The 13,713-nt window shown below is 39.6% G+C and overlaps 1 protein-coding gene across 1 annotated transcript in view; it reads left to right on the plus strand.

Annotated features, from left to right (window-relative positions):
- Nucleotides 1-13,713, plus strand: part of LOC110168344 (tensin-1-like) — a 349,684-nt gene that overhangs the window by 130,918 nt on the left and 205,053 nt on the right. The window contains exon 4 of the mRNA XM_055153272.1: nucleotides 12,493-12,531. Within this exon, the coding sequence (XP_055009247.1) occupies nucleotides 12,493-12,531 (39 nt within the window). The remainder of the gene's footprint in view (nucleotides 1-12,492; nucleotides 12,532-13,713) is intronic.

A 13,713-nucleotide genomic window follows, 5' to 3' on the forward strand; every position in this document is an offset into this window, starting at 1 on the left:
AGTTTCATACAAGAAATGTCCCAGGTGTCACTATTTTTGACCTTATTTTTGAAGAGAGGCAGTAAAAAGATTCATAAATTGTCATTTGTTTAGGTAAAATACAGAAAAGTTGCTTAAAAATGACTAAAACACGAAGAAAATGTGACTATAGTGACTCACATTAGTCATGAATGAGTGCAGAACAATTTTCCTTACTCCCACTACTGCCGGTCAGCAAACACACCGCTCACTTGTGCAACACTGGCGAGATCGAGACGGCCAATCGCACGCATTCAAGCGCTTCATACAAGCTACCTACTCCCCTCCCTCCATCCACACACGGGCAGCGAGACAGAACTGCCACACAGGAGCCCTTACCGCTGCTACACGAAGGCAAATGAACCGTGCGCTCATGTAATCTGAGGGAATTGGCCAGGTGTTGTCTGGTAGATAAGATAAGATAAGATATGCCTTTATTAGTCCCACAGTGGGGAAATTCCAGTGTTGCAACGCACAATTTCAGAACAGCAGGAAAAGGTAACACAGATAATAAATAATAGCTTAAAATAATTTAAAAATAGACTTAAAAATAATTGCACATGGTTATGACTGATAGGGTACAGCAATATCTCGATGGCGAGCTGAAAGCCCAAAGAGCCAACTCCCAACTCACAAATACTTTACAACACTTTACAACAAGCGTCTATGGTTTGGTAGGGGTTGGTGCAGCCAGTCCACTCCACACACTTCACAACATACACAAACTGTGTTTATGCACATATGGACAATTATTACACAGACATTCTGGTTATGAATGCTGGACATTAAGACCACATCACTCATCTGAGCTATGAACTGTGAATCTGTGATAAAGCCACTAGCAAAGTGACTATTACCCTTTTTTTTTTTTTTTTTTTTTTTAGGAGTTTTGTACTCTATCCATCATGGCTGCTATTATAGTTGTTGTTATATTGTGGTACTGTGAGCTGAACCTTTAATATTGTACATATTTATACAGGTGCACTTGAATGTCTTTGACATTGACTTGAGTTTACTTACTCAATGTTAAACTCATTAACCCACTTCTTAAACGTGATCATTATATTCTGCACATGTACATACTGTAAATATTGTGTGTAGATCATTTGTTTATTCACCTTTTTGCAGTATCAATGAAACTCACATACCCAGTCTCTCGTTACAACTGGAGCTCGGGAGCTATCAGTAGCTCTCCACGCCCTTCAAGTAGCTCGCCAAAGGATTTCTGAATAAACTAATTACACTGTTTTAACTGTATATGTTTTATAAGTATATCAAACTGTTGCCTCTCTAAGGCTTTCCTATGCTCAATTTCTTGTAACCGCTAAATAGGGTGATCAGACGTCCCTATTTTCCCTGGACAGTCCCAGTTTTGAGCCTGTGTCCCAGCAGATTTATACAAAACCAGTGATTTGTACCAGTTTTATACAAGAAATGTCCCAGGTGTCACTATTTTTGACCAATTTGATCTAAACCAGGACTAAGCTAAGACTAAACCAGGACTACATCAGGTAGTAAGTAGACGATTATTGACTAATCAGATCCCTGCCAACAGTAAAAAGAAGCATAACATACCAGCCAGTATACATAATACATACATACATAACATAACATAATATATAGCCAGTATACAGAAAATAACAATAAAGCAAAAAATGCAGTGTCAGAAGTCCCTCAGATTAATCCCAATCTCCGAATCAGCGTGTCCCAGTTTTTGACTTGAAAAACTGGTCACACTAACCAGGACCGAACCAGGGTGAAGCCTGATCAAACTCAGGACTAAATATAAGGACTGAACTCAGACTAATCTAGAACTAAACCGGATCTGGAGTGTGTGTTTGTGCGCCTCTGCAGCTCGATGCTATCTGGCGTGGGCCTATTCAAATGAGCCTAATGTAATCCTGCGTAATGGGGCTGGAGCATTCCCCTCGTGCTTGTGTTAACTGCATTAAACCCGGGCCCATTTCCCGTAGAGCCAACGTTCCTGTCACAGAAACAAACTGCAGGGATCGGGCTAACGCTAACAAATGAGCTAATGACGAGCTAATGAGCGGCTAACGAACAGGCTAATGCTAAATGAAACGTAGCGACTGACAGGCTAATGCTGCGACAGGAAACAGGGTCGGAGAGTGTGTAACGTTTTACAATTTCGGATGGAGGGACGTGTAAAACTCTGTGGGAGACAGCGGCGGAAAAAATACTGATGTAAAAGTGCAGATACTGTAGTAGTAGTAGTTTATTTGGTTATTTTGCAGCACTACAAAACAAAACAAAACAAAACATAGACTACAACCCTGCGGATCACGACAGAAAAGGTTTAGGCTGAAATAAAAATGTACTTCTAATGCCTAAACTACGGAAGCCGAGAGGGGTCACAACAAACGCAAACGCCGCAACAAATACAAATGCGACAACACAACAAAAAGCCACAACAAACCAAAAAAAGCCACAACGGAAATGACCGCGGGACTCTATTTTAATGCAAACGCCGCAACAAATACAAACGTCACAAAACAAACGCAAATGCCGCAACACATTAAAAAGCCACAACACATTAAAAAGCCACAGCAGAAGTGAACGCGGGACGCTATTTTCTGATGGACCGATCAAGCGACAAGTGAAGAAGAAGAACTACAACGTGAAACGAATAATGATAAAACAATAAATTACTTTTACTTACGTTTCCAACTTCTCCGTTCCTTCACTTTTCACGTTGTAGTTCTTCTTCTTCACTTGCTGCTTGATCGGTCTGTTGGAAAATAGACTCCCGCGGTCACTTCTGTTGTGGCTTTTTAATGTGTTGTGGCTTTTTAATGTGTTGCGGCATTTGCATTTATGTTGTGGCGTTTGTATTTGCTGCGGCGTTTGCATTAAAATAGAGTCCTGTGGTCATTTCTGTTGTGGCTTTTTTTTGTTGTGTTGTGGCTTTTTGTTGTGTTGTCGCATTTGTATTTGTTTGTTGTTGTTTGTTTGTTGTGACCCCTCTCGGCTTCCATACTAAACAATGACAGAATTCCAAAAAAGAAATCAGTTTGCATTTACAATTTCACTTACAACTTACTGTATAAATAAGAGACAAAATATAAATTAAAACAAACTAAATTTAATGCATAATTCATTCATTCCAGAGCTCTCTGTCTTTCACAAACACAACGACTCTTTTTTACTTTACTCTTTAGATACTGGAGGCAAAGAAAACATAAAAGCATCACATAAAAAAAAAGAGTTAAGTATTAAAATACCCATTTTTACTTGAAGAGTAAAAAGTCAAAGTATTTTACGCTGATTTTGAGGTCTAATAAAATTTCTAATAATACAAAGTTTGTGCTGAATTTTGTTCAGCAGAAACAACTGAATCAAGAATTTTTTTTTTTTTTTTTTCCTAGCTGTTTTTTTTTTTGTAGATTTATATTTGCTCCAACTATGAATGTGTTAAAAATAAACCCTCAGCCTTTTCAGCAGGTCTCAGTAATAAAAATACGTTTACTTTTCAGTCCTGTTCCTAAATAGCCAGACTGGCGCCACCTAGTGCCTCTGCTCAATTTCATTTTTCACCAACAACTAGGTCAGGGATCGGAATACAACAGTTTTTAAGAACCCCAGAAGTGCGAGTCCGGGCACCGGCCAGTAAACAAAGCGTCGAGATGGATGTAGACGAAGACAGACATTCTGTGTTGGCGACGATTCCCGAGATCGAGGATTTAAAGCCGCAACAAAGAAAATGTTTGGTGAATTTTGTCAAGGGGAGAGACGTTATTGCACTTCTTCCTACGAGATTTGGGAAAAGCTTAATATACCAATTATCCCCATTAGCAGCGCATTACATATGTCACGACCAAATAGCAGCGACTGGTTAATAAAAAAAAATACCCGCTTACTGTCGAGCGAAACGAATCCTAACGCTGCGAGGTCAGACGGTTTCCACAAAGTGAAACTGGCTGATGAATCAGGCTTGTTCAAAAATGTAGTGGAGTAGAAAGTAAAAATACCTGCTCTCAGATGTAGTGAAGTAAAAGTAAAAAGTACAGATAAAATGTATACTTAAAGGGCCCATATGACGTTATTTTCTGATCTGTTCTAATGTAGTTTCGTCATCACAAACAGACCTGAAAGTTCACACACAAAGCTTTCAAATTTAGTCTGAGTTCTTCTCTGAAATAAAAAAAAAACAAAAAAAACCCTGTTCCACCTTGTGATGTCATGTGGTAATGCAGGAAGTACTCCACTGTGTTTTTAAACTCAATACAATTTTACTGGGATCATCTGGATAATTTCAGTCCTAGAATTGCAAATCTCTACTTAACTAAAGCTAAAAGGTAGGTAGATGTTAACTTGAAAACTACCACTACGTGACATCACAAGGTGGAGCAGAGCGTTTTGAGCTTGAGACCTATTATGAAGGATTACTCAAACACGTGCGAATGAAACAAAACACAACACCGGGTCTATTTTTAGGAGGTAACAACATTCTAACATGGCTTAAAGCTCACAAGAGTCACTTTTGCTTTATATAGGACCTTTAAGTACAGTACTTTACCACCTTTACTTCGTTATCTTCCACCACTGGAGATTCCCTGATTCAAGAAATCTCCAATCTTCTGATCTGCACATGTTGAACCTTCTCTTTATTTGTCTGGGATCGGCTCCACACACTTGTCATATTAATCTTATGACAACAATCTGGTGTTTGGGGTTGAATAATGGCACCGCTCTCTGAAGCTGTTGTGGAAAAAAAAAAAAGACACCTTACCTCAGGCATTCAGATTCAACTCTCAGGGATCAGTCACGGTAAAGCTAATGACAACTAGCGTGCAAACTGCGCACTTCAAGGTTTTCGGACAACAAGAAGCGCCTTAAGAGCTATGGAGCACGAAAGCTTTCAGACATATTTGTGTGCAGAGGATAGAAATCAGTGCATATTTGGCTGTAGTTGAGCATAAAATAAATATTCGTAAACTCTCAAATGAGTTCAGTCGTACTTGAAATGTGTTGTGTGTATTTTATTCATCAGAATACGAATTGAAAAGTTCCGACATCAAGAATTACAATCACAAAATGAAAATTTAAGATTACGCTTTCTTCTGTATGAATACGAAATCACAAAATCGACTGTCAAAAACACGCCGTCACTTCACAGACATTATTTATTGAGCACAAGAAACATCAGTCGAGATGTTAGACTTTTGCGCCGCATACGGACTGAACCAGGACTGAACCAGGATTGAACCAGCAGGACTACACCAGGACTGAACTAGGACTGAACCAGGACTGAACCAGCAGGACTACACCAGGACTGAACTAGGACTGAACTAGGACTACAATAGGATGGAAACAGGACTAATGGAGGACTAAACCAGAACTGAACCAGGACTGTGCCCACGTAGACCGTCGGGTGACCGCAGGCGAAAGGACCAGCTCAGACCTCCATGCCCCATGGAGCACCCTGCTTCATGGGCTCGGGGTTCTCTCTCTCTCAAGCCTAAGATTAGTCCTTGTTTAGTCCTGGTTTAGACCTGGTTTAGACTTGGTTTAGTTCTGGTTTAGCCCTGGTTTAATCCTGGGTAAATCCTGGTTTAAACCTGGTTAAGTCCTGGTTTAGTTCTGGTTTAGACCTGGTGTGGTCCTGGTTTAGTCCTGGGTAAGTCCTGGGTAAGTTCTGGGTAAATCCTCGTTTAGACCTGGTTTAGTCCTGGTTTAGACCTGGTTAACTCCTGGTTTAGACCTGGTTAAATCCTGGTTTAGTCCTGGTTTAGACCTGGTTTAGTCCTGGTGTGGTCCTGGTTTAGTCCTGGTTTACTCACAGTTTAGACTTGATTTAGTCCTGGTTTAGACCTGGTTTAGTCTTGGTTCAGTCCGTATGCGGCTCAAAAGTCCGACATCTCGATCGTTGTTTCTTCTGCCTGTGAAGTGATGATGTGTTTTTGACAGTCGAGTCGCGTCTGTGAATTCATATTCGTATTGAATAAAGCGTCATCGTACATTTTCATTTCATGATTGTAATTCTTGATGTCAGAACTTTTCAATTCATTTTATGTACGACTAGACTCACTCGAGAGTTTACGAATATTTATTTTATGCTAAACTTCAGCCAAATATGCACGGATTTCTACCCTCTGCACACGAATATTTCTGAACGTTTTCATACTCCATAAAGAGCTGCTTATACAATATATCTGCACTGGGGCAAGAGACACTGTGAGTAAACATGGGACAAATCAGTGTCAAGTTGGACATTAAGGCGTATAGTTATTTTTGTGTTGTATATGTTCAGACGACAGGAGCAGACGGGTGCAGACAGGATCCAGACACCGCTCCTCTTCAGAGAAAGATTGCATGTTTTTCAAGGAATTTTTTTGAATAAATGCAAGATAAATACACAGTTGTGGAAAAGCAATAAAATCTTGGAGACGAGCAGGTCTCGACCCTCAACCATATGTCGCTGGAATGTTCCACAGTATGACATTAAGCCTGTCAATCTTTCAAGTCTGTCTGTTTTTTGTTGTTGTTAAAATGCATTGAAAAACCTGGATTCTTACTCTTTCGCTCTATTAAAGGGCCCATCTCATGCAAAATCAACTTTTCAGAGCTTTCTACCTTCTAAGAGTGATGTGTGGGCCTTTTATTTGTGTGTTTTTTAGATTGATTCAGCATTTTTTTTTACAAATTGCAGCATATTTCTGCCACTCTCCCACGTGACAACAAACTCAAGATGCTACAGCGATGATGCATTTGACGTAGAAGGTGCTTCATTAAACATTCATCTATACTGTGTGTGTGTGGGCTCGCATCTCCACAAACCTGACTCTTATTTACCCAGAGGAGAGCCTCGTCCTGCTTGTCTCCTCAGCGATGTTGTTCCTTCGTCAGCTTGGGGGCAATCTCCGGCGGCGTCACTTGCTTGCCTCCAAGGAGATAGATATGTTTAACGCCATACTGTGGAACATTCCAAGCAAATGACTAACATCTCCATGGCGACGAGCAGCTCCTCCGCATGTTACAGTATCAGATGTACAGCTCCTGGTCCCCGGGGCCCTGAGGAATGCCCTCTCCAAACAGGAAATGGTCTCACGCTTTCAGACCGTTTCATTCTCTGTGATTCACCTCATCCAAATCTCCATGAGAAGAGACAACAGCTGCCGTAGCATTTTTTTTTTTTTTTTTTTTGCAATCAGATTATATTTGTTTAAAGGCGCACTGTGTAACTTTTCTGGTGGAGGATCCGACACCTGCTTGTCTGGAATGTTCCACAGTATGACATTAAACATCTCTTCATTATGTTTATCAAATTACAGGTGGTTTTTTCGCTCAAAAATACCTAGAAAAACAGACATTCTGACTGAGAGCGGCGTCGCCTCTCCACAGATCTGACCTGTGTAACTTCTGATTGGTCTGGTTTAGTCTCCATGAAGATAGAAAGCTTTAATGCCATACTGTGAAGCATTCCAGACAAAGCAAGAATATCTCCATGGAGGAAAACATTCGACGGACCCTCCACCAGAAAAGTTAAACAATGCACCGTTAAACAAAATTTTCATTGTAATTTACTGTAAAATACTTTTGTATATATACTTTTAATACTTATTATAATATTACTAAACATTTTGTTAATTTGTCATACACAGCTGACTCACTGGGGTCAGTCCTATGATCCCTCATTTCTAAGATTTTTCATGTTTCTAAGATTTTTGTCAAAATGAAACAAAGTCAAGTCATTTTTATTTTTGTGCTCTATTTAAAGGGATGTTTCAGAGTCATTTCAGCCTAAGATCCTTTGCACTATGACCTCTGCTGAGTAATAGGTTGGGTGTAATTGACGGGAGAAATGGGGATAAAAATCTGATGCAAATTAATGATAAAGAAAATGTGGTGGGAACATAGGACCTAAATTGAGGAAAAACAAAACAAAAACAAAAACTTGAGAAATGAGGAAACATAAGGCTGTGGGAACTTAGGCACGCAAAACAGCAATTTTGGGGGGTTTTCACTTAGAAAACAGACTAAAATAAAATGCATGTTGTTGTTGTTTTGGTTCATTGCACTGAAAAACAAACACAATTATGGCTACGTTCAGACTGCAGCCTGAAGTGACCCATATCCGATTTTTTTCACCCTTATGCTCCTGTATCTGATCTTTTAATGACAGTCTGGACGACACAGATCCGATTTTTTTCAAATGCGACCCAGGACACTTGGATATGTGCTCCTAAAACCCAAACATATCTGATTTTTTGTCATGTGACTTTAGTCTGAACGGCCAGGTCACATTCATCCCACCTACACGTCACAACAACACGGTAACAAGCTCCTGTTGCGAGCCAAGACAGTCCAACACCAACACGTTTGCTCACTGAAATGGGAGCGTGCCTATGTTCCCTCATTTTTAAGTTGTTGTTTTTTTTGGTTTTTTTTGGTTTCTTTCTGAAATTAGGCCCTTTGTTCCCACATTTCCTTTATCATCAGTTTGCATCAGACTTTATCCCCGTCAATTACACCCAACATATTCTCCAGCAGCAGTTGACTACAGATGTAATGTAGAGGTCACAGCGCAAAGGATCCGAGGTTGAAATGACTCCAAGAACTTTAATCTGGCCCTCGGCTGATTTTCTACTAAAATATTTGAATTATATTTTCTATTAAAATATTGGTAATTTTCTGCGGTGCTGAGCATAGAGCAGCACAAATGAAGACTTGTCTCTTTCCAAACGCTCTTAAAGGACGATTGTTTTGACTGTTGACCGTGACACCCTCATCAGAAAAAAATGTTCCAAAAGTTTTTCAGGTTGTTCATAATGTTATAATATTTTGTAAAAGAAAGAGTTCATCAATTTAAAAAGATTTCTGTAATAGATTTGTGTTTCTCTGCACAAATATTTGAACTTATTGTTATTTTTGGGGTTTATATGACATGAGTTTTCTGATCCGGCCCCTTTGGGATCAAAGTAGGTTGGATACGGCCCCCGGACCAAAATGAGTTTGACACCCCTGCTTTAAATGCAGTATAAAAATAACAATGACTTGAATATGTTTCATTTAATTTTTTAAAATCTTAGAAATGAGGGAACATAGGGCTGACCCCACTGAAATAGGCCGCCAAAGACGTGATTCCTCCCGTGAGTGTGGTACAAGTAGGCTGTCACAAATGTACACAAACGTTCTTCTCGTCATATGAAAGTTGTGTCTGAACTCCGTGCCAGTGAAGCAGCAAAGCACATTGTAATCCCACCACTCTTGGCTGTAACTCTGCACCCACACGTTCCTTTCTACGGACGTTGCTGCCACTGCCCCACAAAACGCCACGGCCAAAAACCTTGTCCTTCTCCTTCTCAATCTCCTCCTTAAAACAAATGATCTGTACATGTTCTGGCTCCGGTACGACACCAAATTTAAAAATCTCCAGGTGCTCAATGCTCGCGTCCATGTTCAAACGACTTCTGTAAACATTTCCAGGACACTTTTGGGGCATTTAAAGTTCACACTGGAGATCACATACAAGTCGCGTTTAATTGGAAATGTGAACGACCTCGCAAAATAATCGGACTTCACAAAAAAATCTGAATTGAGCCTTCAGCCCTGCAGTTTGAACGTAACCTGTGCGTCCTTACTGTAAGCGGGCTTGCATCTCCACAAACCTCAATCTTCCACAGTATACAACGTATCTATCTCCGTGGAGAATGTTCCGAATTGTGGTTTTAACGGTTTAATCTTTTGTTTTCACACCATTAAAAGATGAAGAGCGAGCACATCCTCATAAGGTTTACAGGTCAGGTCTAAAAAATGAACCCTGACTTTGTTTATCTGCAGATTAGTCTTGATTTCAGTCGACCTCTTCCTGTGGGTGACGCTGTGTTCATCATTATAAAGCAGTGATCACATTAGAGCTGACGGTTCTACTCTGTCTGCGCGAAACGGATCCAACCACAGAACATGTATTCAATTAGGGAATAATAATAATAATACAGGGGTTTTAGATCACGCTTTTCACGGTAACACAAAGGCGCTTCGCAATAAAGTAACACTAAAACCGTTTCTGATGTGAAGGAGGAGGAGAGAGTTTCAAAAGGCAAGGTTAGGGCGAGGTTAGAGTTGTTCGATTGGAGGCGGCGGGAGGGACGGTGGCCCTGGACGAGATCTGTGAGGTATCGAGAGCTTTGTAGGTGATCAGGAGGAGGATCTTGAAGTTGATGCGCTGTCGGATGGGGAGCCAGTCGGAGTTGTTGTGGAACACGGGTGATATGGTCTCGCGAGTGGGTGTGGGTGAAGAGGCGGGCAGCAGAGTTTGAACACGTTGAAGTATTTGAAGGTCAGTGAAGGGAAGTCGTACTGCCCCTACAAAGGCAAAAGACCTTAACTCGCCAGTGTGAAACTGAGCAAAATGACTTAAAAGTTTCTGTTTTGTCCAGACAACAGTATAATAGATAGGGCTCCCAAAATTTGACAAGTAGTTGCTATAATGAAAAAAAAATAAATAAATGTTTGTGAAAAATATTGAGCTCATAATTGGCCCTGGAACCTTATTTGTCAGTTCCTGTGCTCTGTCTTTGTATCATGAGCCTAAAACGAAGGAGTCATGCAAAGTCAAAAGGCAGAAACTGACATGATCTTTATTTGCTTGATTTTCCCCAGTCTTCCATCCATTATAAGAACACCTCACCAAGGATCGAGTCATCTAGCCAGGCTGGCGCCACCTAGTGCCTCCGCTCAGTTTCATTTCTCTCCAGCAACTAGGTCAGGAATCAGAACACACTAGACGGTTTGCAAGAACCCTGGAAGTGCGAGTTCGGGCACCGGCCGATCAGCGAAGAGCCAGACATTCTGTGTTGACAACGATTCCCGAGATTGAGGATTTAAAGCTGGAACAAAGAGAATGTTTGGTGAATTTTATTAAGGGGAAAGACGTTATTGCCCTTCTTCCTATGGGATTTGAGAAAAGCTGAATATACCAGTTATCCCTGTTAGTGGTGCATTACATATGTGACTACCAAATAGCAGCGATTGGTTCCATGAAAAAAAGTACCGTCTACCGTCGAGCAAACACATTTTAACACTGCGAGGTTCAGCCTGAATCAGGCTACTAGTCATCTTTGTGTTTGACTGAAATGATCTAGAAGAGCTTTGGATTTCCTATTCAGTACTGATCAGGATCGTGCCACAAGTTTTACACAGTGAAACAGTTTGACACACAAGTGACTTTGCAGTATAGTGTGTACAGTATGAATAAATACACCAAATACTTTCACGTTAAAGATCATTTAAGTATAACTGAAAACAAAGGTGTATTTATTGAAAGTGTTAAGACCCTGTGCCAAGGCTGCAACAAAAAGAAGGAGACAAGATGTTGGATTTGAAATAAAATATATTTATGAACTAAATCACAAAGAAAACATACACTGTTTCTGCCTTTTATCTTTGCACGACTCCTTATTTTTGACTCATGATACAAAGGCAGAGAACAGGAACTGACAAAAAGGTCAATTTGAGCTCAGTATTTTTCACATATTTATTCACATGATAAAGGAGGTCTCTAATACAAACAGAATGACATGAACTCATTTTTGACCAAACACGATGTTACGGCGTTTTCCTTCGTAGGGCAGAGTAGAGGAGTCTGGAGGTGATGAAGACGTGGTGGACGAGAGTTTCCGCGGCCGAGGGGGAGAGGGAGGGGCGAAGGCGGACGATGTTTTGAAGGTAGTCTTAGTGATGTGGTGGATGTTTGGTCTGAAGAAGAGGGTATGGTTGAAGATGAATGCAAGGGAAGACTTAAGGGTATTCTGTATTCTGCTTTGTGCGTGACCATAACGTTAGTTTTGTTCAGTAGTTCACTAATGCGTCGTCGTTGTTCGCCTTTAAGCTTTCGTCTTTCTTACCTTGATAGTTGTGGATAAATTCTTCATGGACACAGTATGTTCTTTGTGGACCTTGTTGGATAAAGATTTGGTGATGGGGCAGATTTATGAAGCTGGTGGAAAATACGCGAGATGTTTCCACCGATATTTTGCCATAGAAAAGCATTAATGGAAGTGAGGTTTACCTACATCGTGACACTTTCGGCTGTTGTGAAAAAGGTCTATAAGAGGTGATGCAACACGTGACACTGCAACATAGAAATCTCGAAAATGATCTTAATAACTCAATAACTTGCTTACATAAAACAAGCACAGTTGTTTTGATTATTGAACATTTCCTGGGGGAAAATTGGTAATCAGGTGTAGAATGTGGGACTTTTCCCTGGACCTTCTAGTTTTGAGGCAGGAGGACCAACAACTGTGCCACATCGCTGCCCAAAAATGGTAGATAAACCTTCTGGAAAAAACACGAAGTTGACTTTTGTTTTTGCTTTATCGTTTCATAAAACCAAAGTCTGGGCGTTTACTGTAGAAGACTCATATTATTTTATGTGATGTTATTTTTTAATCAAATCCTTAATAACAATCTAACCACACACCTCCTGTTGTGTCTTGTCTTGTTTTCCAGGTGTCTTCTGCCTGCGTCCCGGCCACAAACTATGAGCTGGTGAGTGCCTCTGGGTGTCACGTTTCAAAACAGAAACTTATGACACTTTTTATTATATTTTATAATTTGTCTTCTTGGTTGGACACGTGCGGGGCAAATGTGACATATGTAGATGTAATTTCATAACTTACTTAGCAACCATCAAGGGTCATTATTAGATTAATGAAAACGAATGACAGCACCTATATTTTGTTGAATCAAAGTTTAAACTGTCTTCTTTGTGTGTAAATTGTATTTTGGTTGGACTTTTCCCAAGAGAGGAAGCTAGAAAGGGCTGCTCGATTATGGAAAAAAACATTATCACAATTATTTTTGTCAATATTGAAATCACGAGTATTCAAACTATTTATTTTATTTATTTATTTTTTGTTACACAATGCATTTATTCAGCATTTCTCTCTCTAAAAAAATAAAATAAAATTGTTATTGATAATTTAAAAATAAAAAAAATATAAAATTGAAAAATTTTAAATAAATATAAGCTACAACTACGTACCTCAGAGCAGTTTTGCGATGTATAAAACAAAATGAATAAAATATACTTTGAACATGAAATAAGCAGAGGTGGTGCTACCATTTAGGCAAAAGTAGGTGGCTGCTCGGGGCCCCCAAACAACTGCCCTCAGTGCCACTAATGGCCAAGGCCTCAGAGCAATTAGATTTTCTCTCAATATGACATTAAATGAGAGTAGTTTTACTTTTAAACAATAATCATAAGAAAATGTAAACAAAAACATAATTGGACCAGCAAAAAAATAAAACTAATTTCAGCTCTGGTTTTCTAGTAGGCGACCGAACTAATAAGACAAGTTTCCAATCCAACATAATTCAAATAAATAGAGATCTGTTTCTCAAGAATAAAGGGGAAATAAATAAATAATAATAAATATAAAAATAACAATGTTGAAGTGCTGCACTGGATCAAAAACGTACACATACAGGTGCTCATCAAACCGGAGGGCTTAGACTCTTGTGGAGTGGAAAAAAAAGGGATGGCAGAGGCATTCTGATTAGTGGTAAATTTATTAATAGTCACAATAAATATATATAAAAAAATATATATAAAAAAAATGGTACATTGTAGTGAGGGCCCCAAACTCAATTTCACCCAGTGCTCCCAAATTTCTAACTCCACCACTGGAAATAAGGCATATAAAAACATTTTATCCAAACTAAACTATA

The sequence above is a fragment of the Boleophthalmus pectinirostris genome, unplaced genomic scaffold, assembly GCF_026225935.1.
Source record: "Boleophthalmus pectinirostris isolate CB_2022bp ecotype Guang Dong unplaced genomic scaffold, ASM2622593v1 HiC_scaffold_1, whole genome shotgun sequence".
In the NCBI taxonomy this organism is placed as follows: domain Eukaryota; kingdom Metazoa; phylum Chordata; class Actinopteri; order Gobiiformes; family Gobiidae; genus Boleophthalmus; species Boleophthalmus pectinirostris.